The sequence below is a fragment of the Hippopotamus amphibius genome, chromosome 9, assembly GCF_030028045.1.
Source record: "Hippopotamus amphibius kiboko isolate mHipAmp2 chromosome 9, mHipAmp2.hap2, whole genome shotgun sequence".
In the NCBI taxonomy this organism is placed as follows: domain Eukaryota; kingdom Metazoa; phylum Chordata; class Mammalia; order Artiodactyla; family Hippopotamidae; genus Hippopotamus; species Hippopotamus amphibius.
The window spans coordinates 143,718,212-143,744,744 of record NC_080194.1 but is presented as its reverse complement, the minus strand read 5'-3'; the positions used below and the strand labels follow the sequence as shown (position 1 = coordinate 143,744,744).

The following is a 26,533-nucleotide window of genomic DNA, read 5'->3' as shown; positions in this document are numbered from 1 at the left end:
TATTCATTCCATTTTTATTGCTGAGTTGTATTCCATTGTATCACAATTTTTTATCTGTGCGTCAGATGAGGGACGTTTGGGTTTTTACAGTTCAGTTTTGAATAATGCTGCTAGAGAAGTTCATATGCAAGTCTCTGTGTGGGCGTACGCCTTCATTTTGCCTGGACAAATGCGAAGGGTAGAATTGCTGGATGGCATGATAGCGTAGATTTAACTATGTAATAAACTGCTGATTTGTTTTCCAAAGCAGTTGTACCATTTGACTGGCCCACCAGAAACGTGTGAGAGTTCCATTCGTTCTAAATCTTTTCCATTGCTCCATGTGGTCAGAACTTACTTGGTACTCCAGGTAACTCAGTTTCCTTGACAGGCCTCCCTCCTAAATGGAAAGGTTGACGGAGGTATCTTTTTCAAGGATCAGGGTTACCAGGTGCCGTTGCCGGTGGGTGCCAGGTGAGGGAGGAATTCCTTGGAGAGCCCCACCCCACTCTAAATTTGCCCCCAAGCAGTTTGCTTGATTTGTTTGGAGAAGAGAAATTTGGCTTTTGGACCAGGGAGCCAGGCCAGCTGCCAGTTGCTCTGTGGCCTGGGTTTGGGAGGGAACAGTTGTTCAACCCAGAGCTCTGGTTAATCCCCATGCCAGCCCCACCCCCAGCCTGAGCCTCTGAGACCAGGGCAGATAAGCCCCTGCCTCCACCCAGCCCCTCCCCCCCACCTATTCTGGGATGCGGCTCCCTCGCCCCCACTTCTGCTTTCCTCCTTCCCAAAATGTGTTGAATGCTCTCGCTTAGGGATGTTTCCTATCGCCACCCACCTCCTTTTTCTGCTTCTCCACTAATCCTTTCAATGAAGCCTTAGGTGGGGAGAGGAAAAACTGCCTGTGCTCAGTTCTCTGCACTGAGACCTTGACCTCTGGATTTCTGTCTGTGGGCAGAGAAGAATGTCACGGGCATCCTGAGGTGGAGAAGCAGATTGCAAAGTGGCACATACAGGGTGCACTTGTATAAAAATGTACTCATATGTACACAGAAAGCGACAGAATAGACATAAAAATGTTTACAAAAGGTACCTCTGGGTGATGGGATTAAAGTGATCTATGGGTTTTTAAATGTTTTTTAAAGACTTTCTTACGTTTTCTAAACTGTGGTTATAAGGGTGGCAGTTTGCATAAAGCCTCAGGCTGTGGGGTCACACAGATCTGGATGTGGATTTTCAAATGGGGGGGGGGGGTGAATGCACATGTAGGGACTGACCACAAATCCTTGATGTGACAGGAAAGTTCTTGTAAACCAGCCACAACTTTTTGTCTCCCCAGAGCCACAGATGGTCAGTGGCCGCTGCAGCAGCTCGGGGACGCGTTGTCCCTTCGTGCCCTATGGAGCTGAGTGAAGTGACATTTCCACATTCTGAGACCGGAACTAAGATTTTGCTAAGAGATGTGTGCCTGCTGCCCTGACAGAGTAGGGCTGACCCTTCAGATCTCACCCTGGTGAGACTTACCATGGGCTCCCACAGACCCACGCGATCCCAGCAACAAAACACTGTTCTTCCAGCTCTTAGCTGCTTTGATTGGAAGAAAGGAGTTTCAAATCGTCTTCTTGATATCTGTGAAGAGGCTAATGAGACTGCAGAATACATGAAACAAAGGTTGTTGCTGTCTTGTCCACAGACAGACTCGACGGTGCTCACGTGTCTGCATGTTTGGTGCCAATGCAAAGGTAAATTCTGGCAAACTCCATGGGTCAGTGATCTTCTTACCAAAGAAATGAACAGATCTTAGCTGCTAAGTGTCCTCCAGCTCTTGCACACAACCCTGCCAATAAAGCTGGGATCTGTTACCTGCGATATTAGGCTTTTCGTAAGGAAAGTTTGGGTCACCTTTCACTGTCCTCTGAATGTGCAGAAACAAGGAGATTTCTGACTATAGAATGGAAGCAGAAGCCTCTTAGATACTTCCTACAAGATACCTGTCCTTGTTGGCAGTCAGAGAAAAGATATTCACATGCTGGTCTGCTGTCAAAGCTTCTGTCTCACGGTGCGGGAGAGGAACACCCTCCTCTAGTCTGGAAGTACATCAGGGAAGAGCACAGAGACAGGGCCTGCAGGAAGACAGAGGTTTATGTGCTTTTCTCCAGCCTGTTGGAGGATCTTGGAAGAGGCCACAGGTGGATGAACTGGCTGCACCTGGTTGTGTAATGTTCTGTGTAGATTGTGACGACTCAGGCAGGAAAAGACACTCACTGTGTGGCAATAGAACTGCTTCAGGGACTTCCCTGGTGGTCCAGTGGTTGACTCCGTGCTCTCGATGCAGGGAGCCTGGATTCGATCCCTGGTCGGGGAACTAGATCCTACATGCTGCAACTAAAGATCCTGCGTGCCTCAACTACGACCAGCCAAGTAAGTAAATGAGTATTTTAAAAAAAGAAAAGAACTGGTTCAGAACTCAAAAAAATCCCACTTTGATTTCAAATCTCAGTTACCTCTGTGCTTTACAGCCACATCCCCAAGAAGGAGAGGTTTACCTTATGGTGAATTCCAGTGTGCTTCAGGGCGTTTAAGAGTGGACATTTGATACATGGGAGCCTGTGTGATAAACTCACAGATGCAAAGGACCTGATGCACAAACAGCCAGTCACAAGCACGTGCCTGTGGCCACCAGGCGGGTGAGCACTTTTTGAGAACGGGAACAGGTCCCCACTCGTTCCCACTCCCACTTTTTGAGTCTAAACGCTGGTGCTGCCAGCATGTCACCGTCACGTGGTGACACCGTGAGTCCAGGTGTCATGGCTTCAGGAGAACAGAGCTGCCGGTCAGTGTAACGTGTGTGTTTGCGCCCTGTTTCCTGCTGCGTGAAAGTAGGGCATCCCCAGAATTCAGAGAAGTGTCATCAGAGAGGGGCAGGAGGAGGGAAGGCGTCCTGCTCACCACCACAGAAAGATGCACGTCATTGCCCGACTGGCCAGTCCTACTGGGTTTGCAGCCTTCTTTTAAAAAGTCTCGCATTAAAATGGTTCCATGGAATTCCCAGGCTGTCCATTGGTTAGGACTCCAAGCTTTCATTGCTGAGGGCCCAGATTCAGTCCCTGGTCGGGGAACTAAGATCCCACACGCATGTGGTGGAGCCAAAAAAACAAACAAACAAACAAACACAACGACAACAAAACTTGGGTGAATCGCCAGGGAATTATACTGTGTTTAAAAATACAACCTCAAAAGTTGACATACCATATAATACTATTTATACAACATTTTTTAAAAAATTTATTTATTTTTGGCTGCATTGGGTTTTTGTTGATATGTGTGGGCTTTCTCTAGTTGTGGTGGGCGGGGGCTACTCTTTGTTGCAGTGAGTGGGCTTCTCATTGCTGTGGCTTCTCTTGTTGCAGAGCACGGGCTCTAGGCACACAGGCTTCAGTAGTTGCATCACGCAGGCTCAGTAGTTGTGGCGCATGGGCTTAGTTGCTCCGTGGCATGTGGGATCTTCCTGGACCAGGGCTTGAACCCATGTCCCCTGCATTGGCAGGAGGATTCTTAACCACTGCGCCACCAGGGAAGTCCCTATACAACATTTTTGAAATGACAAGATTTCAGGAAAAGAGGGCAGGCTAGTGGTTTCCAGGGGCCAGGGCCAGGGCCAGGACCAGGGGGTAGAAAGGGGGGTGGGGGCTGTGGAGGGCGCAGGAGAGATCCCAGGGAGCTGAAACCGCCCAGCATCTTCACTCCTGGTTACATGAGCCTGGACACCTGGACACCTGTGCCCCACGGTGGGAGCAGCCTTCATTCTGGCCCACCCGGCTCCTGGGTCACTATTTTCAAGCTGCTCTTTCCCCTCGGAACAGGTTGAAGCCCCCAAGCAGGTGGATTTCAAAATCAGTGGGAGGATTTCATCTATGGGAAGTACCTCGGGGAGGCTGCTTTCCAGATGCCACAAAATTATACTAAAATTCAGAGAATAGTTACCATCTTAACCACTTTTCAGTGTCAGTTCAGGGGTATTAAGAGTATTCACATTGTTGTGCAAGCATCACCACGGTCCATCTCCAGAACGTTCTCATCTTCCCAAACTGAGACCCTGTCCCCATTAAACACTAACCTCCGCCCCGCCCCCCGCCTCCAGCCCCTGGTGCCCACCCTCCTCCTTTCTGTTTCTGTGACCCTGACTGCTCCAGGGGCCCACCCCGGGGCGAGCGAGGGCCCTCCACAGGCCCGCCAGCACTTGGCGTTGTCCACTCTCACTGTTGCCACTCTGATGGGGGAGAGTGGTATGGAGTTCCTTGAGTTCGCATTTCTCTGATTGCTAATGGGCTGGAGCAACTCTTTATACTCTTGTTGTGCATTTAGGGCTCTTTTTTCTGCGGGTCGCTTGCTCCTGCCCTTTGCCCATTTTCCTATCGCATTCCTCTTTTTCTTGTTGATTTGCCGGAGCTTCTTGTATATTCTAAATGGTAACTACTTGTCTCTTTTAAAGACGGCAGATACCTTCTGACCTGTCATCTGTCTGCTGGCTTGTTTGCGGTGTTGTTCACTGAGCAGCATCTTTCATTTTGATGTAATCAGATCCATCAGTGTTTCGCCATAAGGTTTGTGCTTTTGAGGTTTGTTTTAAGAAATCCTTCCCCACCCCTGGGAAACAGAGCCTCCTTCATTATCTTCTTTTGACATCCTAGTGTTCCTTTTCATTTAGATTTTTATTCACCGGGAATCTAGGTTTATTTCTTTAAACATTTTTTCTTTAAAAATAAAATTTCAATGAGAAAACGTGGCAAAATATTAGTAGTTGTTAACTTAGGATAATGGAGTCAAGGTGCATCTTACTATACTTTTTCCATAGTTTAACATTTCTAAACTTTTAAAATTTCTAAAAATTTCTCAGTATTTTGTGCAAAATACGGGTAAAGTCGAATAAGAAAAGGAAAACGATCTATGATGCCCCTGCTCGGATAGAATCACTGGCAGCGTTTTTCTGTGCCTGATATGTGTGTGTGTGTGTCTGTCTGTCTTTCTGTCTATGCACACATGGAATCATATAGAACCTGCATTTTTCAGTTGACAGCTTGTCATTTCCTGAGTACATTTCATGCCCTGGTCTCTGCGCATATGTGACACTGTGAGCGCTGTTTTCTTTTCCAAGGAGAACTAATTTTGTCCTTGGAGTTGTCTCTTCTCTCCTGTGATTTAACTATAAGATAGCAGGTTCCAGGTCAACTTCCCACACTGTGATTTTCTCACACTACCTGTCACCTGAAGAATTCTTTTTTTTTTTCCATCTAGAAACCAGTGTTTCCACCCATTTTGCTTTCTTTCTTTTTTTTAAATTAATAATTTATTTATTTATTACTGTCTGTGTTGGGTCTTCATTGCTGCACGCGGGCTTTCTCTAGTTGCGGTGAGCAGGGGCTACTCTTCGTTGCGGTGCTCGGGCTTCTCTTGTTGCAGAGCACAGGCTCTAGGCGCACGGGCTTCAGTAGTTGCAGCACGTGCACTCAATAGTTGTGGTGCATGGGCTCAGCTGTGCCGCGGCATGTGGGATCTTCCTGGACCAGGGCTTGAACCCGTGTCCCCTGCATTGCCAGATGGATTCGTAACCACTGTACCGCTAGGGAAGTCCCCATTTTGCTTTCTTGAATGGTGAATTCCCACTCTCCAAGCATAAGACACACGCACAAACACACATATCTGTTACACAAGGCTCTTCCCACTGGAATACAGGTGTCAGGTGGGCAGCGAATTGGATTTTCAGTGGTGGATCCCAGCACCTACTGAGTACGGGGCACACAGTCGGCATCCGGTAAACACGTGTTAATGTCCCAGTAAGAAGGAAGACAGAGTAAGTGCCCAAGAAGCTGTCCAGTTGAGCACACTGGGGTCGAAGTCAGGGGCACAGGTGGGCCAGGTGAGTGGAGTAGGAGGCCCACAGCAAGAGGGAGAGGGAAGGCAGGAAGTGGGGGAGCTGTGGCCAGCACGGCAAGCGGTGGCAGGACTTCCCATCGCCCCTGATGGTGCCCGTGGAGAAGTCTCTTCCCACTTGGGCCTCGGCCTCCTGAGGAGCAGGGCTGGGTGCTCTCCAGGTGTCTGTGGCTGTGCTGAAGGGCCGGGTGGACTCATTTGTTCACACCCACCCACCGGTACAGAACAGTACCAACCAGCTGGAGGTGGCTGAAGCCAGCACAAACTAGATGGCAGCAGTCAGGGTGGAAGCGGTCCCTCCAGAGAAGAGCTCTGGTGCCTGAGTTGGCACCAGGGGGTCTGTCCCTGTCTCCAGCCTCTTTCCCCCCCAGGGGGAGGAGACAGGAGCCAGGGGAGTGGTGGGTTTCCTCCCGTCACTGTGTGCTGGAGGTGGGGGGCTGTCAGCTGCTGCTTCCTCCCTCAGGGCATCTTGTCCTGCTTGTTTTGCTTTTGTTTTTGTTTTTTTAAGAACTTTGAGATATAATGGACATACAATAAACTGCATGTATTTAAAGTGTATGGTTTTGCTGGTGAGTGTTTTAAGGGCCTGTTTCTGTTGTTTTTTCCAGGGACATTTTCACCACCCCCCCACTCCCCACTTCCTGGCCTGGAGGTGTAAATGGTGAGCACAGCCTGGGCGCTCACCTTCACGGAGGCTGAGAGGCATGGGATTCCAGATTCCGAGCTGGGGCAAGATTGAGTGGGGCTGTTGGCCTTGCCTCAGCACCACACAGGCCAAGGATGGGGAGCAGGGTCTTCTACTCTCAAAGGCTTTTTCATGCCTTTCCTGACGCTGCCTGCTCACCCTCTGCTGATCCTCTCAAACCTGGTGGTTGGGGGCTTGTTTGTCAGGACTCTCAGGATTCTTCGAACTTCCTTTCATTATGTACTGGGGGTCCCACAGAGCCTCGCCAGGATCTCATCCCTTCCTTTGGCTTTATGGCATGTGGGATTGCACCCTTCCCTGTTTGTTGTTGCCAGTGGGTTTGCACCCTTCCCTGTTCATTTTTTCTTCTTTTAAGCTGGCCTTGGTCATTTTGTAATTATCAGGAGGAAGAAGATTGATTCTGTGATCTGCCTTCCGTGCAGAATCCTTACCCAGAAGTGTCCGTGGACATCTATACCGTTGTCTGCTATAAATGAAACCATGCACCTCGGATTGGGACTTGAACCCACATGCTGGGACTTGAACCCACGGGGTTGGGACTCAAACCCAGCCAAAATCCAAGATCTTCCAACTGAGATCACAAGCCTGGTTTTAAGACTTAATGAAGCTCAAGTTCTTTTTTTAAAATAAATTTATTTATTTAATTGGCTGTGTTGGGTTTTCGTTGCTGCACATGGGCTTTCTCTAGTTGTGGCAAGCGGGGGCTACTCTTCCTTGTGGTGTGCGGGCTTCTCGTTGTGGTAGCCTCTCTTGTTGCTTAGCACGGGCTCCAGGTGCGTGGGTTTCAGTAGTTGTGGCACATGGGCTCAATAGTTGTGGCTCACGGGCTCTAGAGCGCAGGCTCAATAGTTGTGGCACATGGGCTTAGTTGCTCCGTGACATGTGGTAGCTTCCCGGGGCAGGGATTGAACCCGTGTCCCCCGCATTGGCAGGCGGATTCTTACCCACTGCGCCACCTAGGAAGCCCGAAGCTCAGGTTCTTGATGTCTCATCACAGAAAGAATTCAGTGAGAGACACAGTGATAGATAAGTTTATTTAGAAATTTAGAGAAAAACATACTCCGAAGACAGAGTGCCAGCCATCTCAGAAGGTGAGAAAGGCGCCAGGGGGTGGAGGTTCAGTTTCTGTAAGGGTGGGTCATTTCACAGGCTAATGAGTGGGCGGAGTATTCCAGCTATTTCAGGAAGGGGCGGGACTTCCAGGAATTGGGCCACCGCCCACTTTTTGACCCTCCTGGTCCGCCTTGGAACTGTCATGGTGCCTGGAAGTTGACTTGTCCTCCACCTTGGACCCATTTGGGTCTAATCAGTTTATGTCATGTCCTCCAGCTGTGCCGTTCTTTCAGAGGTTGTGCCCTGCCCCCTTGCCTCCTGTTTCAGAAACACCATGAGTGCCACCCATGAAATCTCATATTTTCTAGCAGCTGCATTAAAAATGCAGAAACAGATGAAATTAATTTGATGATGTTTTACTTAACCAACATATCCAAAATATTACAACTTAACACATAAACAATATTTTAAAATATTAATGAGATATTTTACCTTCTTTTTCATACTTAGTCTTCAATATTCTGTTTTATACACGCACAGCTCACCTCAGTTTCAGCTAGCCTCGTTTCCAGTGAGGCAACACTCAAAACCCACAATCTTCTCTCCTCTCTCTGCCACTGCTGTGTTGAACACCTACCCTGCCTATGAAAAGGCATTCTGTAAAATTTACAGCAGGGATGAGACCTCCTACAAGCTCACCTAAGGACGCAGCCCCTGTGCGGTGAGTTAATAAACCAGCCCTACGAGCACAGCCAGCTAACACCGCATTAGTCCACTGCCGCTACTGTAATAAATACGTTCTCATTGAAACGGCCTTTGCAGCCGGCTTTTCCTTTGCAGCGCTGGCAGTCTTCCCCGGAGCGGGCAGCGTGGTGGGCTCTTCCCGCCCTCACCCGCCCTCTTTCGGAGCCGCATTTCCTCTTCTGTGGAGTAGGATCATAATAGCTTCTGCGTCTACCTGGCAAGTCGGTTATGAAGCTCAAAGAGGTGGTAAAGCGCAGTGTTAAGCCACCGCAAAACGCCACCCAAGAGTGGCAGGTGGCCATCTGTGTCCTCGGTGGATGGAGAGGCCTGCGGGTCAGGAAGGCGCAGGTGTCCCCGGGGGGGCCCAGCGCATTGGCCGGAGAGCCCAGTCCCTCCACCTCCCGCCTCGGAGGAGCGCACCTGCGGCCCGGCGCGCACACCTGGGGACGCGGGCGGAGCTCAGGGACCGCACAGGTGCGGGGTGCGGGGGACTGGGGCCCGCGGACAGCCACGCGGCGCGGGGACGGCGGTCGCAGGGAGGGCGGCCACGGCGCCGGGCGGCCTGGCTGCAGCGGGCCGCGACGCGGGTCCTCCCGCGACCCGGGCCCTGCTCCGGAGGCGGACCCTCCCTGGGACGGGCGCCCCTCCGCCCCTCCGCCCAGCGCTCTCGCCCCGCCCCTCCCCGCCGCGCGCCGCCGCGGAGCCCCGCCCGTTTCCCCGCCCCGCGGCGCGGCGTCTGCTCCCGATTGGCTGGGCCCCTAGGTAGGCCGTCTCCGCATTGGCGGAGGAGCTTCCAGTGGCGCGCCCTGGATTGGTGGACGTCCGCGCTGGTCCCAGGCGCGGCGCGCGATTGGCTGGCAGAGGCACGGTCTCCCGGGCCTGGGCGGTGCAGACGAGGCCTCCGGAGGCGGCGGCGGCGGCGGCGGCGGCGGCGCGAGGCAGGTGAGCCGCGGCCGGGGGTCGGGGCGGCGGTCGGTGCGGGGGTCCGGGTGGGGTGGGGAGGGGTGGGGCCGGGGCCCGGGCGCCCTTCAGGGCGGGCGTGGGCGTGGGCGGGGGCGGACCGCGGGCCCTGTTAGGGCCGCCAACGGCCGCGGCCTCTCCTCAGCCCCGCAGCGCGCGCGTCCCTTCCTCAGCCCGGGGTCCGCGCCCCGCCTCAGCGCCGCCGTCTCCGTGCACCGCCCCGCGGCCCCGTCAGCTCCCCCCCGCCCCCCCGGGACCCTCGCGGCCTCGGGACGCGGCGCCCCACGCCGGCTGCCCGGCTCGCGTGCCCGGGCTCGGCGCTCCGCACGGGGGTCGCGCGTGCCCGCCGCCGCCGCCGCCGGGTCCTGCGTCGGGGGGCCGGGTCAGCCGTGCCCGACGCGTCCTGTCGCGCGGCCGCCCAGCGCGCGCCCGGAGCGGGTCGGACGCTTCAGAGCTGCTTTCGGTCTGGGGCGGCCGGGCGGCCGGGTCGTGCTGGGGGGTTCTGTGGACGCCCGTGCTGCGGCCGCCTTCCCGTTCCCTGACCCGTGTGTGCGTGCGTGCGTGTGGTGCGTGTGTGCGCGTGTGGGGTGTGTGTGTCCGTGTGGGGTGTGTGTGTCCGTGTGTGGTGTGTGTGTGCGTGTGGTGTGTGTGCGCGTGTGTGGTGTGTGTGTGCGCGTGTGGTGTGTGTCCGTGTGTGATGTGCGCGCGTGTGTGTGGTGTCTGTGTCCGTGTGTGGTGTGTGTGCGCGTGTGGGGTGTGTGTGCGCGCGTGTGCTGGACGTGCTGCTGTGTCTGCGCGTTGGGCGTCCTGGCCCGGTGGGGTGTGTCCCCGCCGTGCGCGGCCGCGTCCCGTCGTGGTCTCCTCGGCCGCGGGTCTCGGGTGCCGGGCCCCTGGCCGGGGCGTGCGGTGCTCTGCTTTGGAAGCCGGCAGCACCGACGTTCCCCAGAGGTCGGGCTCGTTGCCGTGCCGCCTCCGGACCTGAGCGCGTCCTGCTTTGTAGACGCCGCGGCGTGCGTGGCCCGAGCGCCCGCTCGCCGGGGGCCGCCCGCGCGGGACCGTCGGGGGGTCGTGGGGGGCTCCGTGGCCCGCGCGCTGAGGGGACGGGACGGGTGGGGCTCCCTCGAGGAGCGCTCGGGGTCGTCGTCTCTAGGCCGCCGTGTGGGACTTTGTAGCTTCCCCGGGGAGGGCTCGCCAGCCCCCTGCCCCGCGGTAGGAGCCGGGCCGCGCAGAGCGGCTGCGGCCGTCGCGAGTGGGCAGGAAAGGCGCTCGCACCCCCGACAGGAAGGCGTTCCAGGACGCCGCCGTCCCCTCGCCCTCCGGTCCAGAGAGCCCTTGGTTTTATGCCCCGCTCTTTTGTGGGGGGCGGCAGGAAGGGGATCCACGCGGAGTAGCTAACTGCTTTTTCTCTTAAATTGTGGTGAATACGCAATATAAAATTTACCTTGTGACGTACCGTGCAACCACTGAAACAGGTAAAGAGCGGTTTTACCCTTAAAAAAAATGTACCGTTTTAACCTGCACAGTTCCGTGATGTTGTCTGTTCACAGTGCTGTGCAACCATCACGGCTATCTAGTTGCAGAACGTTGTCACCCTAAACGGACACCCCGTACCCGTCAGCAGTCACTCCCCGTTATCCGCCGCTCCTAACCTCTGGCAACAGCGAGTTTTTTTTTCTGTCTCTATGAATGGGCCTGTTCTGGATTTTTTATGTAAGTGGATTCATATAGTATGTGGCCTTTTGTGTTGACTTCTTTCACTCAGCATAATGTTTTTAAGGTTTATCCCTGTTGTAGCCTGTGTCAGAACTTCCATTCCTCTTTACACCTGAGTAATATTCCATTGCATGAATATATCACAGTTTGCATATCTGTTCACCTGTTAGTGGACATTTGAGTCGTTTCCACTTTTTTGCCTGTTACGAGTAATGCTGCTGTGAACATTTGTGTACAACTTTTTGTTTGAACACCCGTTTTTGTTCTTTTTTTTTAAATTTTCTTTGTTATTTATTGGCTGCGTTGGGCCTTCATTGCTGCACACTGGCTTTCTCTAGTGCAGGGAGCAGGGGCTACTCTTTGTTGCGGTGCACAGGCTTCTCGTGGTGACATCTCCTGTGGAGCACAGGCTCTAGGCGCATGGGCTTCAGTAGTTGTAGCTCACAGGCTCTAGAGCACAGGCTGAGTAGTTGTGGCACACGGGCTTAGTTGCATGTGGGATATTCCTGACCCGGGGCTCGAACCCGTGTCCCTTGCATTTGCAGGCGGGTTCTTAACCACTGTGCCACCAGGGAAGCCTGAACACCTGTTTTCATTCTTGAGGTATATGTCGATAACTAGGAGTAGAATTGCAGGGTCACATGGTAACTCTATATTTAACTTGTAGAGGATCTGTTTTCCACAGTAGCTGCACCGTTTACATTCCCACCAACAGTGTGCGAGGGTCCCAATTTCTCCACATCCTCTCCAACACTTATTTTCCTTTTGTTTTATTGTGGCTGTCCTAGTGGTTGTGAGGTGGTGGCTCATTTTGATTTTGATTTGCATTTTCTTAATGACTGATAATGTTGAGCCTCTTTTTATGTACTTGTTGGCCATTTATATATCTTCTTTGGAGCAATGTCCATTCCAGTCCTTTGTCCATTTTTTAATTGGGTTGTTTGTCTTTTTGTTGAGTTGTAAGAGTTCTTTATATCTCCTGAACACTAGATCTTTATCAGATACATGATTTGCATGTTTTCTTCCATTCTTTGGGCTGTCCCTTCACTGTATTGGTAGTGTCCTTTGATGCACAACAGTTTTAATTTGGATAAAGCCAAATTTATGTTTTCTCTTTTGTTGCTAATGCTTTTGGTGTCATATCTAAAAAAGCTTTGCCAGATGCAAGACTGTGAAAGTAAATCTCTGTTTTTTTAATCCAAGAGTTTTATAGTTTTAACTCTTACATTTAGGTCTTTAATCCATTTTGAGTTAATTTTTTAATATGGTGTGGGGTAAGGGTCCAGCTTCATTCATTCTTGCATGTAGATATCCAGATGTCCCAGCACCACTTGTTGAAGAGACTGTTCTTTCCCCATTGAATAGTTTTGGCATCCTGGCACCCTTGTAGAAAATCAATTGACTGTAAATGTATGGGTTTGTTTCTTGACTCTCAATTCTGTCCTGTTAGTTTGTATGTCTGTCCTTATGCCGGTAACACACTGTTCTGTAGTAAGTTTTGCAGTTGGGAAGTGTGAGTCCTCCAAATTTGTTCTTCTTTTTCAAGATTGTTTTTGGCTGTTTGGGATTCATTGCAGTTCATATGAATTTGTGGATAAGCTTTACCATACCTGCAAAAAAAAGCCATTGCAGTCTTGATAGAGAATGCATCGAGTCTGTAGCTTGCTTAGGGGAGTGTTGCCATGTTAGCAGCATTGTCTTCCAGCCTGTGAATCTCTTTCCATTTATTTATGTCTTTAATTTCTTTCAGCAGTGTTTTGTAGTTTTCAGTGTACGAGTCTCGTACTGTCTTGTTTAAATTTATTCCTAAGCTTGTTATTCTTTTTGATGTCATTGTAAGAGGAGTTTTCTTAATTTCATTTTTATTGTTCATTGCTAGTAAATAGAAATACAGCTTGTTTTTGTGTGTTGATCTTGTATCCTGTAACTTTAAGTTTGCTTGATTTATTAGTTCTAATAGTTTTTTGTGAATTCTTTAGGATTTTTTTTTATGTATGAGATCATGCCACCTTTGAATAGAGGTAGTTTTACTTCTTCCTTTGCAGTTTGGTTGCCATCTTTTTCTTTTTCTTGCCTAATTGCTCTGGCTAGAATTCCAGTACAATCTCGAATAGCAGTGGTGAAAACAGTGTCCTTGTTTTGTTTCTGATTTTAGGGGAAAGCTTTCAGCCTGTTGCCATTGACTGTGGTGTTGGCTGTGGGTTTCAGTAAATGCCCTTTGTCAGATTGAGGAAGTTCTCTTCTGTTCCTAGTTTGTTGAATGTTTTTGTCATGAAAGAGTGTTGGATTTTGACAGGCGCTTTTCCTGCACCAGTTGAGAGGATCACATGGTTTTGCCTTACCTGCTCCTTAAACAGACTTTCATTGTTTGATTCGTGCTGTATTTTGAGTCCAGTCTACATCCTTACTTCTGAATGTTCACAAGTATCACTGTCTTAAGTCTTTGGGGATCCATGATGAAAATTGGGCAGTTCTTCAGTGTTCCTCATTGTTAGCTTATCGGCTTTTTCTGGCCTAAGTCAGTTTTCACTCATCCATTTGCTTTCTAGTTTCCAAGTTTCTTGCTATTGTTTTTTCTCCCTTTCAATAAATGCCAGGCATTTTTGGTAGAGGTGGTGACAGGATGAAACCAACCTTGCAACCTCAATATTTCAAAGCAAGGTGAGAGCATAGGGAATTGCAGGGCATTTTGTAGGGCCCACTGCTGATTCAGGCTAAGTGTCCTGAACACATCCCAAATTTGAGCACCCACGTTGGGATTTGCAGGGCAGTGGGAACACGACAGTGGTGCAGCCAAGCACGAGTGGTGTTGCTGTGAGTGTTGTCGTGGGTAGTTGTGCTCGGTGCCGCCTGCAGGAAGGTTGCTGTATGATTTTGCTGATTGAAAACACCTTCATTTTCTTCCTCCCCTGCTTTCTAAATTTGGAACTCATTGCTATTTTGGACAGCTTAGCCAACTTGATTTCCAGATAGAAGAGACTAGACCTGCTGCATTTGAAACTTTACTTCCTTTGGGCCAAAATAAATTTAGGATTGATAAAAAGTACAGACCATGATGTTGCTATTTATAACATGCTATTTATTATAATCACATGCTGTAATTGACTCTACTTCGTTAAGTGACTTGTGTGATTCATTAGTCTGTTTTGCAGTTTGAATTATAACCGTAATCGTGCTTGTTAGTTGGGTGCTTTGTTTTCCATTTAGTTGCATAAGGATGCTCAGTGAATGGTCATTGGCTGTGAATTTTAGTTTGGGAAATAAGAACCATTCGACAGATGGTTTTAGACATTGGTGCAGAATAAAACTGCAGCTCCCAGACTTCAGTAGTGTGAGAGTAATCGAGTGTAGATCAGTGATTTCCAGTGAGGCATGAGGGGCTCTCCAGGGGCACATGTGGCTTGAAAACAAAGCAGTGCTTTGCCTGGTTGCTTTGGTCTTAGTCATTCTGTTTGCTTTGTTTGATCTTTAATTAATGTTATTGGAAGATGGGAGCTATAGGTAGAATATGAAAAACCTCAGTTTAAAGGTGTCTTTACTTGCTATTTATACTACAAACCTTTTTTAGCATAAGTGAGAGTGCTCCCTTTTAGCCTGGTGCTTCACATGAGGGAGGACAGAGCATTAAAAGGGTGATCTTGGAAGTGGTGTGGATTAACTGTTTACGTTTATAGTAGAAATAAAATCCTGTAATTGTTGTTTCTGATTGTTCCCAGTTATAGTTGGAAATGAAATGGAGTGGACGACACTGTTCTGATTAGATGAGGAAACATAAGAATTGCTTCAGAGGCATTAGGAGAAGGAGTAAGGAGGCAAGATACACAGGACCCTCGCTACTCTTCAAAAGTTCATCTAGCACTTGGGGTGTGGTTTTTCCAGGGCGTTGTCAGACATGGAGCAGAGAGAGGGATGAGGGGAACCCAAGAGTAGTTTCAGGTTAAAGGCAAAGCAACATGATAGCAGTGAGTTCTCCCATTTCTCTAGGCACCTACGAGATGTTCATTGGTTCTACAAGTCAGGGTTAGCTCCTACCCTCAGAGAGTTTATGGTCTAGTTGGAGAGAAAGATTCGTTATTGGGTAAATATTATAATTTCTGTTAAGTGGTAAATAGCAGGGAGCACTAAAATTGGCACCTAACTTGGATGTGGGGGTTGGGAGCATCCAGGAGAGCTTCCTGGAAGTGGTATCTCAGCTATACCCAGAGGATGAGTAGAAGTTAGCTGAGAGTGATTGGGGTGGAAAGAAGCCAAGGGAATGGGGAATCAGGAGTCAGGAGGGCATCCCAGGCAAGAAAGGAGTACAGGAACAGTATGTAAATGCGGTGAGGGGAGAGGATCACCTGAGCCCAGGTTCTCAGTGAAGCTGCGATGTGGGTGGTGGGAGATGGAGAAGTGGGGCATTAGACGGGGCCTTACTTGCCAGTGCTGGGAAGCCGTGGTGGGATCTGCAGAGAGTGAGGTGGTCAGACCTCTTTATAGATGGACTGTTCTGGCAGTTTTCTGGCTTGAGGAGGCAAGACTAGAGAGGGGGAAATTAGGGGCACTCACCGACAGGAAGCCAGGGAGAGATGGTGCAGCAGGGGAGCAGCTGGAGGGAGGGTCCTGCTTTTTTGCGGGGGAGTGCTGCGTAGGGTCTTAGTTGTGGCGCGTGGGATCTTCATTGAGACAGGCAGGCTCCTCATGGTGGGCTCTCTAGTTGCGGCGTGCGGGTTTTCTCTAACTGTGGTGCACAGGTTCCAGAGCGAGTGGGCTCTGTAGTTTGTGGCACGCAGGCTCTCTAGTTGAGGCATGTGAGCTCAGTAATTATGGCACGTGGGCTTAGTTGCTCCGTGGCTTGTGGGATCTTAGTTCCTTGACCAGGGATCGAACCAAAATCCCTTGCATTGGAAGGTGGCTTCTTTACCATTGGACCACCAGGAAAGTCCTGAAGCTGCTGTTCTGAAGAGGGGTGAGCAGTTGGATGTGTTGAATTTAGTTACTTGTGGGTGACCTGTGGAAATGCTCCACAAGGAGTGAAATCAGGTGCTACCTTAGTGTATACAAAGGAATTAGGTGAATTAAAAATGGTGGGAAATGTGAAAGTCAAATCAGTAAGAGTAGTAGAATCCACGACAGACTATTCATGTGTTCTTGGATTAGGAAGGCCTTCCTAAGCAGGACAGAGAGTGACCGTACAGCCCAAGTCACCATAAGTTTGTTCAGTAGCAGATGAGGGACATCGCAGGCGTGTGTGGCATAGCTAAGGTTGATGTCCTATAAAACAATGAGTAAGAGACAAACCTCCGGTAGCATGAGACATAGGGCTGACCTTGGCCTGTCAGAGTGACCTGCAGAGTTGGCCGCTTCCAGTATGGGGAAGAGCGCTGTCAGGTTAGGGGGTCCCGGGATCGCCACTCAGCATTGCTCTGGGAAGGCACTCGCTGTCATTTGCTGTCACCAAGCTCTTTCAGTGGAAGTGCCATGCGCAACTCTTCTAACTGCACTCTAGGTTTGCAGCAAATACATAAAACTGTGTGGTTCATGTTTTCTGTATTCTAAGCATAAAGACCCTTTCCAGTAATGTGCATAAAGTAAAGAATTTGGCTTTTGCTGAAACCCTGAGACAGATCTCTCTGTAAGCGGAAATGTAGCTTTTATTTAAAAGCTGTGGAGCACATATCATTGGGAGATGTAAGCGTGTGATAATGCACCTTCACGTAAAAGGAATTATTTTCCCTAAAACTCAGCTATTATGTAAACAAACCCATCTAGCCTGCATCTTTTCCTGTTTCCTCATTTCCAAAAAAAGGAAAGAAACATCAGATCTTGGCTAGAAACTATCAGTACATAGTTGCTGCAGATAATAACTAACTCCTGTTGAATATTTTCACCTGTGTGGCAGGCAGCACTGAGCAGGTGAGGTATGGTAACTGGTTGAACCTTGCAGCAACACTGAGGGTCAGGTGCCACACGGAGTGTGTAACGGTACACGTTTCTTACAGCTGAGTAAGAACCCCGCAGGTCTAGCCCCACACCCCTTCACAATGAAGTCCAGTTTTCTTTTTCTTTTTGATAATAATAGTTACTGGGTTAATTGTTTAAATTATAAGACCAAAACTACTCTTTTTTTTTTTTTTTACCTTTTTATTTTATGTTGGAGTATGGTTGATTAACAGTGTTGTGTTAGTTTCAGGTGTACAGCAAAGTGATTGTTATTTATATACATGTATCTATTCTTTTTCAAGTTCCTCTTCCATTTAGCAAAACCTACGCTTATTTATTTTTTATAAATTTATTTGTTTATTGGCTGCATTGGGTCTTTGTTGCGGCGAGCAGGGGCTACATCCTTGTTGCAGTGTGCGGGCTTCTCACTGCGGTGGCTTCTCTTTGCAGAGCACAGGCTCTAGGCGCTTGGGCTTCAGTAGTTGTGGCTCGCGGGCTTAGTTGCTCCGCGGCATGTGGGATCTGGACCAGGGATCAAACCCGTGTCCCCTGCGTTGTCAGGCAGATTCTTAATCACTGTGCCACCAGGGAAGACCCAAAACCTACTCTGTTAAAAACTGTTGAAAAGTACTAGAGGGGGTAAGTGAAAAGTAGCAGTCCCATTCTCTGTAATTTACCATTAAGTTTAGTGTGGTATTTTTCCTGAAGTTTTAAAAATATATTCAAGTGCATGTATATAACATATGTAGCATTCTGTAAAGGTCTTTCAAATATTTTTAGGTTATAGTCATTTCTGATTTGCTGTTTTAAATAACGAGTTCATTTTTAAGGACTCTCACTTAGTATAAATCATAGTTTTTCATAAACTAACGTTTTGCTTCTTTAAAATGAAAACAGGTATGTGATGCCAATTCCTGTTTATTACGTTGTGGAAGTAATTACATTGAACATGATCTTTGGGAAACAATCTTATCTAACCCAATTTATGATTATTTTAATAGGCAAAAACATTTTTAGTAGGCAAAAATAATTTTTTTAGTCTGTGCCTTACGTAATTTTAACAGGATTAAGTCTGAGCAGAGTAATTATGTTAAGATTTAGTACTCCCGGTTTCCCTGTGGTTAAGACTCTGTGCTTCCACTGCAGGGGGCACGAGTTTAATCCCTGGTCAGGGAACTAAGATCCCACGTGCCACGTGGCAAGGCCAAAAAAAAAAAAAAAGACTTAGTATTGATACTGATTTTTAAAGGGCTGCTCTGAATTTTAGTCTTAAAATTCTTCTTTACAAGGCGTGTAATAAATGGAACACCTGATTGCACAGCTGTGCCTTGAAAACCAAGCCCTGGGTGATGAAGGGTTGGTGGGGATGAAGCTGGACCTCATTTGCGGGTGCGAGGCCCTGAGGGGCCACCGTGGGCCTGCGGTGGGCAGTGGACCCTGTGCTGTCAGCTCATGGGGCCCTCAGAGACAGCCTTCTGGCCAATGGCGGTGTCTAGAGCTGCGCCCAGAGTGAGGAGGAGGGTGCTGTCTGGAGCTGTCCCTTCGGACTGCTGTGCTTTCTGTGGATGGGTTGCAGTGCTGATAGTTTCAAATGGGGGCTGACAAGGTTGGTCTGTGTGGGTTGCTCCTGAGGATTTCTTCTGGGGAAGCTGTGTGAACCTGTGTCAGCTGGGCTCACTTCTAGTCTCAGCCTGTTTGGTCAGCAATGCCATCAGTTCATAGAAGTCTTGATTTGTAATGTGCTTGTCTTTGTAAACACAGTACCTTTGGAGCAAATTCTGATTGCTTTATACGTGATTTAATAAAAAATAATTATCTACTAGATGATGTTACTTGTGGTTTATAATGATAAATGCTACTGACCATTTTTAAAGTTTGCCTTTTTCTAGTTTTATTTTAGAACTGATAGCATTTCCTAAGAAAATATTTTGTGCTAATTTGTTTCAGCACTGTTAACAGTTTTATTCTCTTCCTTTGGTTTTGCTGTTTGCTGCAAGCTCTGTTTTCAACCTTGTGTAACTTGTAATTTTTGATATTTTTCAGGCATGTTTTGTAGATTGTTACTAGATGAGTACAGACGTTCTAAATAGTAGAGATTCAAATTGTATGTGGTGGTTGAATTAAAATCCATTTTTGACCAAAGCATTCAAGAACAAAAACTGAGCTTTAGATTTCATTTCTACCATATGATTTAAATATTACATACAGTATGTACTAGGCAGGGTAAAATGTATTAAAGGAGGTACCAAGTGTAACTTATGAAGCATATTAACTCAGATTTTAAAACCCTGCTAGGATCTGCAGGTTTGTAAAGATATTTAATTTCTTAGGTTTGAAAACAAAGTTTGCAATCTAGACACAGGACCTCTTCTTTTGCCTGTGCTTGCTGGCTTGCCTGTGCTTGCTGGCTTACATGTGCTTAGCCGCTAGTGAAAGCCAGATGGGAGGGAAACACCTGGGTGATTTATAACGATAGCACTTCCTTTTCCACTGAAAGATGTCACTCTTGGCCCACCATCTCCTGAGGTGAGTGCTTTTTCCCTGTTGGACTGGCAGCTTCAAATCAAAAGCTGTTAAAGAGCACTGTTTTGCAGGGACATGGGGTGCCTCCCCTGAGCGCCCCCTCCCTCCCCCCGCTAATCCTCTGGGCCTGAGAAAAGGGGGGCCTGCTGTGAGCCCCCACTCCACTGTGCAGTCCCTCCCTCCCACGTCCAGGACACTCACGGGCATGGGGCCTGAGAGAATGTCATCCCAGTCATAACACTTTCGGGAGAAGGGAGTGGCCTGCAAGAGGCTCGAGAAATGAGGACAGTGAAGCCTGCACATGGCACCTCTTTGTAAACAAACTTATTTACAAAATGTTGCCTTTGGATTCTTTCCAAACTTTTGTGATGCCGTTGAAAACGTTTTCAATCCCCTTTTTCACTTGCTCTTTCAATACTGCCCAGATTATAAATGCAAATCAGATCTCCCTTGAGTCACAGGCTGAGGCCACCTTCAGGCCATGCTGCAGGTAGGCAGGCTCTAATGTTACAAACAGGCTTGAAGCAGCAGCAGTGTAAGGGGAGACTGGGAATGGCGCTGTGAACATGCCAAGCACTGTTAGCGAGAGAACTGGTATCACAGTTGCACTTTTGCTACTAGGGGTACTGCTGAGCTGAGAGAGACCAGAGCTGGTGTTCTAGCCTGCCGGCTCCAGGGTGGGGCCATCTGACCTGCTGCTGCACTTTGTCTTTTTATTTAGGCCAGGGGTAAGTGAATCTTCCAACTCAGGGATTGTTAACTCAGAAGGAAAAAAATCCTTTTTTTTTTTTTTTGAAAATATTTAAAACATAGGCTATATAACTTTATTCCACAAAATAACTACAGCTGACTTTTTGAGTGATGTGTCAGGCCCTGCTTTACATGTATTATTTAATTCTCTTTTTTACTTTATTTTTTTCTGTAATTTTATCTAATGCTCACATTTTATGAAAGGACTTAAAGATTAATTTCAAAGTGGTGTGAATCTATATCATGATCTGTCCAGGGAGAAAGAATGAGGCAGCAGGGTTAATGGAGGAGAAGCGGGGTATAGAAAAAGGCAGCAGAATACATTCTAATAAGATACATGATCACACCGTGTAATGTGGTCCACAGTGAAAGCAGGCAAGCGCACGGGTCATCACTCCCTAACTCATTGCTGATTCAAGCTTGGCGTGGCCTCTGCACCCACCTGCTGTTTTTGGAGAATCTGCTTGCAGAGGTGGTTTTCTGAGCTGTGGAGGAAGTAATGGTAAGAATGTTTTCCTCTGGGCCACAGGTCTGATTAAGCAGGGGCTGGGTTATAAGTATAGTTTTTTTTTTAATTAATTAATTAATCTATTTTATTGGCTGTGTTGGGTCTTTTTTGCTGTGTGCGGGCTTTCTTTTTAGTTGCAGTGAGGGGGAGCTACTCTTTGTTGTGTGGTGTGTGGGCTCCTCATTGCCGTGGCTTCTCTTGTTGCAGAGCATGGGCTCTAGGTGCATGGGCTTCAGTAGTTGCAGCACATGGGCTCAGTAGTTGTGGCTCACGGGCTCTAAAGCTTAGGCTCAATAGTTGTGGCGCATGGGCTTAGTTGCTCCGTGGCATGTGGGATCTTCCTGGAGCAGGGATCGAACCTGTGTCCTCTGCATTGGCAGGCGGATTCTTAACCACTGTGCCACCTAGGAAGCCCTCTGAGTATAGTTTCATACATACATGCGTTTCATTGAAGAACAGAGCATGAAATTCATGTGGTTACAGGAGTAAAATCAGAATGAGTAGGAAAAATAAAGGGCATCTCATCACATGCTCCCTTTCATTCCACTGCCGTAGCCGCCGAGCTCTACGTGAGGGGCCATGGCCTCCCTCCACTGTTTCCTGTCTGCCTTTCCTCCAGAGCTGCGCAGCCTGGTCTTCCTAGAGTTGTGTGTTTCCACACTGGTGCTCTCTCGATGGTGTTGTCTTTGGGCACTTTATTATGTTTGAAGCTTCTCTCATAAAACATTTAGCCAAAAGTCCACCACTGTGCCTGCCACTCAGCTTGTGTCTCTATGTTGTCACCTATAGGACTTTTACGCAGTTACTCTGCTGTGATCCTGTCTTGCTTGTGATAGGAAATTGGACTGATGGCCAGTAGCTGCACTTGATTCTTTGATAGAATTTTATTTTAGAGACAAGAAGTTAAATTTCTTTCTAAATTGTGGCATAAGGCCTACATGAAACCCGACTGGGTGGCGTCACAGCTTTATCTGTCTCATCGATTGGAAGAACCAGGTTAAACAACATGGTTATAGCTGGTCCTGTGCCTCTTAACAGCTTTTGAAAACACCATTTGTTATGCATTAGATATTAATCTCTCTTTTAGGTAGATGAAAACGTGAGAACATATTAATGTAACTTTTTAAAGTAAAAAGGCTGTGATAGATAAACAACAGGGACCTGTTGTACAGCACAGGGAACTATCAGTATATTCAAAATCTTGTAATAACCTGTAATAGAAAAGAATGAAAAGAGAATATATACATATGTACATATGTTTGTATGTATGTATAACTGAATCACTTTGCTGTACACCTGAAATCTTGTAAATCAACTATACTTCAATTTAAAAAAATTAGAAAGTATTAAAAAATAAATTGCGAATAAAGTGAAATAAGAAGCCTGGAAGTTCTTGCTTCTGTCCTCCTCACCAGGCTGTAACTGCTCCTTCTGTGCTGAGTCATGGGCTGGTCCTCTTCGGGTCCCTTCAGCAGCCTTGCCAGGAGCTCTGCTGCTGTCCCGCTTCACAGATGGAGCTTCCTGTGTGTAAGGAGCTGGCCTCAGGGCAGGCAGTCAGCTAGTGGGCAGAGCTGGGATCAGAGCCCACATCTGTAGGTGTCCATCCCTGTTCTTAGCCAGATGTTTTGATGTCTCCATGTCAGAGTCACAGTGTTTATGTTAAATGCTACTTGGCTTTCGGGCACCTGCCATTCACTCGTTTGTAACACTGTAAAACAATTTCTACAAACCGATCCAGATACTCAGTTCACCAAGCACATCTTGAGTGTGTGTTGTAGAGAAGTTGGTAGAAATTAGCAGCAGTTAGGACAGCTTTAATCTGGGGTTGGCCATGCGGGTGTAGTAAAACATGAAAGTGAAAGGTCACTTTGGGAATGAGGTTAAGAAGTAAAAATTAGTTATCTACTCTAGAGGATGAGAGCCATTATGTGGTATTAGTATTGTTATGGTTGCTTAGTGAGTTATTACTCACCACAGCACAGTCAGAAGCCATTATTACACTGCTGCTGGGTGTGGCTCTGTTCTGCGGCAGAGCAGGGAGGAGGCCTGAGCCTTGAGGCTGCCCCTCGTGTGCTGTTCCTCAGTGTCTGTGGGCTTGAACCTGGGCTCCAGTGCTGGTGGAAGAGACAGAAGGGAGGTCAAGGCAAGTGAACAGTATTGAACAAATACGTGGATTCACTACTCAAAGTTAATTTTATTTGCAGCAAGAGGTTTAAGTGTCTGTTAATAGAATGAATTGTACTTGTTGAGTGTACCTTCTACCTGGGCTGGGAGGCCAGGTCCCCGAGAGGAACTGAGCAATGTCAAAATGAGCAGGCACAGTAAAATGTTTATATGTAAACATTTCTGTGGGTGCTTAATTTTTGAAAGAATATTTGTACTGTTTCAAAGAATGTGGAGTGAATTTAGTATTTTGGCTTAATTTATAGAAATCATTTGTACCTGAATATTTTTTGTCCAGGTTTATCTTCCTTGATCTTCCCACAGCAGGTTGTGGTTCACATTACTCCTGTGGGTTTTTTTTGGAGTGTGTGTGTGTGTGTGTGTGTGTGTGTGTGTGTGTGTGTGTGTATTTTTAGCCAGAGGAAAGTTTGAGTCATTACAAAGAAATCTAGATGACAACCTGAAAAACAATACGCTCAAAACTTTTTAATTTAAAAATAATGTGTTTTCCTTTGGGGAAAAATAAAAGTATAAACAGTGCCTTAAGCTTATCTCTATTCACTCTGCAATTTTCTGATTCTGGGGTGCTGGTAAAAACTTTGCTATCTAGGAAAGTATGGGAGTGCTTTTTGACCATGGAACAGGAATCAGTTCTGTTTTACAATGAAAATTTATTCCGGAAGAATGAGAACATTTTGACACCTTCAGGAATTTAAAAATACATTCTGAAAAGGGTTCTGAGTTGCTTTCTTATTCTTTTCATCTTAAGTCGCTCGATCTAGGATTTCCCCTTTTTGCTTTTGTAGATTTATCATCTTAGGGAACTTAAGTATGACAGCCGTATTCTGGACTTGCAGCTGTGAGAAAACTTGTCTCCTTTGCTTAAAAACAAACAAACAAATGAAAACACCCCACAAAACCAACGCTGCTTTACTGGCCTTGTTTGAGCAAAGTGTTGACGGTGACCCTTAGGTCAGTCTTCATCGTGCCACCGCAGGCAGGGCCTCTCTGTGTGTTCCAGTCTTTAACAGCCTGCATTGCTTTTCCCGCCTTCTACAGTATGCTTTGAGACCGTGAACATGGACTTTTCTCGGCTCCACCTGTACACTCCTCCCCAGTGTGTGCCTGAGAACACTGGCTACACGTATGCACTCAGGTGAGCTGCGCGCATGCGTGTTACGTTGTCTTGCCTGTGTTCCTCTTGAATGCCGTTGGGTTAATGGGGGCTTTATGGTACTTGCACCCAACTGCTCTGTGTTGAAAGTGAAGATGTCCATGAACTTTATCTTATGCTCTGGTTTTACAAAACTGCTAAACTGACATGGAAATTATGAGGTTGTTTTGAAAACCGAACGTTTCTGATGACTCAGTGATTAGTCATTGCAAATGAATGACTGTTTTAGCCTCCACCCAGGTGGCTGTGGTCTTAAGAACACATCTGTGTGGTTATGTTGGGGTTTTGTGATTTATGTTAATGGCTGAGTATTTTAAAGTTAACAGAAATAACCTGGAAAGTGACATGCCTTTGAGAGGAGGCATCATAAACAGAATTTTGATGAAGCCCACGGTTTCAAGACCTCAGCGGCTGTCAGATGCAGTGCACGTGTTCTGTGTCTGTTTGTATTCTGATTTGATGCCGAACCTCAAAGTTTGAGTCTTAGAAGTTGTTGATTTGCTCTTTGCTTTTCTACTTTACCAAGTACCGATAGGAGGGATGATTGAGACAAAACTTAAGTATGATAAAGTTATGGGTTACTGCCAAGGGGAACACATTCCTGGATTGGCAGATAGAAAAACCTTTGCATCCTGGCAAGACGTTTAAATCACACGAGGAAAATGCTAGTGTCAGTTTTATCAGTGGCTTATCTTCTAAAGGGTTAAAATGTAATTGAAACTTTAAAGAAAATTGGAAAGTATTTTAACAAAAAATTCTTCTTAACAGCATTAGTCAAATCTCATATTTAATGATTGAGTTTTTAGTCACAATTTTAGATCATCACACTTTCTGTGGTAACAAACAGTTTTTGTGAAAACAAAAAAAATTTTATTTTAGAACAAAATGAGTGGGTTTATTTATTTTAACTCATTTTAAATATGGTTTTTAAAAGTTGCCTATGTCTGGGTCTGTACACTGGGAAAGCAGCACTGTTCCTTGCAGTAAACCCAGTGGCCCTCCTTGATTGAGGCTTGTGGATGGATCTGGAAGTGGATGAGAATTGAAGTGGGAAAGGCAGGCGGGCAGAGCTGCGCTGGGAGGTGGGCCTGTGTTTGAGGGCAGGAGGAGGGCAGCGAAGTGTTCAGCCAGGAGGGGTAGAACCAGGTTTGTGCAGATGTGGAGAGTGGGCGGGTACTCTTCAGAGATGGGCAGATGTTGAGGTGAGACTCCGTGGAGGCCCGTCCCAGGGCAGTGCTGGGCAGGGCATGGGGCAGGCTTCGGGAGGGGACATTGGAGGCCTTGTTGATTGGAGGAAGGGCATGAAGGAGGAGGCAGGGTCCAGCGTGGGCATGGGAGGAGGGAGTGGGGAGACGACCACCGTTTAAGGGGAGCACGTGGTGAGACTGAGGCTCAGGAGCCATGTGGGTGGCAGTTCCGGTCTGGCCATCAGAGGTCGTGATGAGAGCCTGAGGGTGCCCTGGGGGCCGAGGGCCCACAGAGACATAGGAAGCTGTGACAGGCAGATGCCGCAGCCCGAGGATCAGAGCCCTCGCCACGGGTCCCAGCCACTCGGCGCCAGTCTGGAGGGGGCGTGCACGGCTGTGGACAGGCCTCGAGCAGCTGTGCCCAGAGGCAGGCTTTGTCCTTGCCTGCCCTTCCCTCTCCTGCCTCTGTGCCTCTACCGCCCTGCTCTTGGGTGAAGCCTCTCTTTACCGTCCAGCTCCGGTGGAAACGCATGGTCCCTGGAGGCTGGGCTTCCCTGCAGCCTTTCCCCACAGCCCTTGGCCGCCTGGCCTGGCCCGGCCCGAAGTTGTCCTCCTCACATCCTTGTCCTTCCAGACCCTTCCCCTCCTCCTGCTAACCTCCCCACTCTGACTGTCCGTCTCGTTACCACGTGGGCGGCCCCTGGCTGACCATGCTCTGTCTAGCGCTGCTGGTCTGCAGCCTCAGCACCTTCAGGAAACATGTAAAGGATCCTCCAGCATCCTGGGTGTGCCATTTCCTTAATTAAGGTGTTTTCCGCTGTGGAACGTGGCAAGCAGTGTGCAGATTTGGAGAATGGGGATGAGAGCCCCTCTGCCTCTCACTTGGTTTCGACAGTTATGGGCACTTGAACTCCCCTCCCCTATGGGTTGTTTTGAAGCACATCTCTAAAAGATAATGATATTTTTAAAACAACTAGCCAGAACCCCAGATGTTGAGAACCTGAGGTGGAGGGAGGAGATGGTGCAGTTGGCAGTGAGGAGAGGAGAGTCTTGGGCAGGTGCTGCCACACAGGCTGCCAGGCAGCCTGGACCTGCGGGGCTGGGAGACAGGGAGGATGCTGACCTCACTGGTAGCAGCGTCTGGAGCCGGACAGGGAGGGCAGTTGGGCTCATCCGGGGGAGAGTATTGCCACGCCCTGGCACGCCTCAAATGGATGTGAAAA

The 26,533-nt window shown here is 48.1% G+C and overlaps 2 protein-coding genes across 10 annotated transcripts in view; both read left to right on the top strand.

Annotated features, from left to right (window-relative positions):
- Nucleotides 1–6,463, top strand: part of DNAAF5 (dynein axonemal assembly factor 5) — a 45,278-nt gene extending 38,815 nt beyond the window's left edge. Inside the window, exons 14-15 of the mRNA XM_057749633.1 lie at nt 1,316–2,663; nt 4,469–6,463. The gene's annotated coding sequence lies outside the window, so the exon portion shown is untranslated. The remainder of the gene's footprint in view (nt 1–1,315; nt 2,664–4,468) is intronic.
- A 2,772-nt stretch (nt 6,464–9,235) lies between these two features.
- The window catches only part of SUN1 (Sad1 and UNC84 domain containing 1), a 56,938-nt gene continuing 39,640 nt past the window's right edge, over nt 9,236–26,533 (top strand). For 3 of the 9 annotated variants that reach the window (XM_057749623.1, XM_057749628.1, XM_057749622.1), the window contains exons 1-2: nt 11,060–11,080; nt 24,009–24,105. In XM_057749623.1, the coding sequence (XP_057605606.1) occupies nt 24,029–24,105 (77 nt within the window). In that variant the 5' untranslated portion in view covers nt 11,060–11,080; nt 24,009–24,028. Of the gene's footprint in view, nt 9,353–11,058; nt 11,081–19,509; nt 19,532–20,607; nt 20,781–22,824; nt 22,930–24,008; nt 24,106–26,533 lie in introns of those variants that run through there. The other 6 variants (XM_057749624.1, XM_057749629.1, XM_057749627.1 and 3 more) reach the window with 6 other exon arrangements.